Source organism: Tupaia chinensis, unplaced genomic scaffold (genome assembly GCF_000334495.1).
Source record: "Tupaia chinensis unplaced genomic scaffold, TupChi_1.0 Scaffold148210_1, whole genome shotgun sequence".
Taxonomy (NCBI): Eukaryota; Metazoa; Chordata; class Mammalia; order Scandentia; family Tupaiidae; genus Tupaia; species Tupaia belangeri.
Genome location: NW_006208060.1, coordinates 303,676 through 304,661, shown reverse-complemented (window position 1 = coordinate 304,661; position 986 = coordinate 303,676). Strand labels below are relative to the sequence as shown.

The following is a 986-nucleotide window of genomic DNA, read 5'->3' as shown; positions in this document are numbered from 1 at the left end:
CCCCCCCCCCCCCCCCCCAAGGCCCAGGGAGCCCGGCCCCCCAGCCTCCACTTCCCCAAGAACCAGGAGTCTAGGCCCCAGCCTCCACCCCCCCGGGACCCAGGAGTCCAGGCCCCAGCCCCCACCTCCTGGGACCCAGGAGTCCAGACCCCCAAGTCCCATTTCCCCAAGAACCAGGAATCCAGCCTCCAGCCTCCACCCCCCGGGGACCCAGGAGTCCGGCCCCCAGCCTCCACCTTCCTGGGACCCAGGAGCCCAGGCCCCCAGCCTCCACCTCCCAGGACCCAGGAGTCCAGCCCCCAGCCTCCACCTCCCGGGACCCAGGAGTCCGGTCCCCAGCCCCCACCTTCCCAGGACCCAGGTGTCTGGAAGGAGCTGTCCCCAGCCCCCACCTGCTAGCACTGCTTTACCTGAAAAACTCCTGAGGCCGTGAATCTGTCGGAATTCGAAGACTTTTTTGGGAAAACTGAAGCCCCTGGTTATCAGCTCCTCGTCCTCTGAGTGGACAGGGCAGCGGCTCAGAGTCTGCCGTCCCCACCCCACTCCCCAGCATCCCTGAACCCCAACCCAGCCTCACCCAGCTCTCGCGCCCCGGGGTCCCTGGAGTCACTCATGTCCACTTGCTGTCCCTCGATACTGGGGACTGCTGGAGACCACAGCTTGGATCTCCTGCCTTGTGGTCCTTGTTCCCTGAATGTGTGCTCACTCAGGAAGAAAAACAGGGAACTGGGTAGAAGCGAATTACCGGAAGGGACTAACGGGAGAATGCAGAGCTTCTGGGGTGGCGTGGGATGGGCCAGGCTGTCCAGGAATCTCAGGGAGATGACCAGGCTGGAGTGGACAGTGAGAAGACCTGGGCCACCCTGGCATAGCTGGGCCATAGGAGATAATATATATATATAGCCTTAGGGTCTGTGTGCTGACCAGAGAGAGACAGAGACAGTGAGAGGGAAAGTGAGAAATCACCTCCCAGAGGGGATCGCCCC

The 986-nt window shown here is 63.0% G+C and overlaps 1 protein-coding gene across 1 annotated transcript in view; it reads right to left on the bottom strand.

Moving 5' to 3' along the window:
* Positions 1-795, bottom strand: part of CD209 (CD209 molecule) — a 7,703-nt gene extending 6,908 nt beyond the window's left edge. Inside the window, exons 1-2 of the mRNA XM_006170214.2 lie at positions 578-795; positions 411-497 (exon numbers count right to left, since the gene is read on the bottom strand). Coding sequence (XP_006170276.1) covers positions 411-497; positions 578-614 — 124 coding nt within the window. The 5' untranslated portion in view covers positions 615-795. The remainder of the gene's footprint in view (positions 1-410; positions 498-577) is intronic.
* Between the last annotated feature and the right edge of the window lie 191 nt (positions 796-986).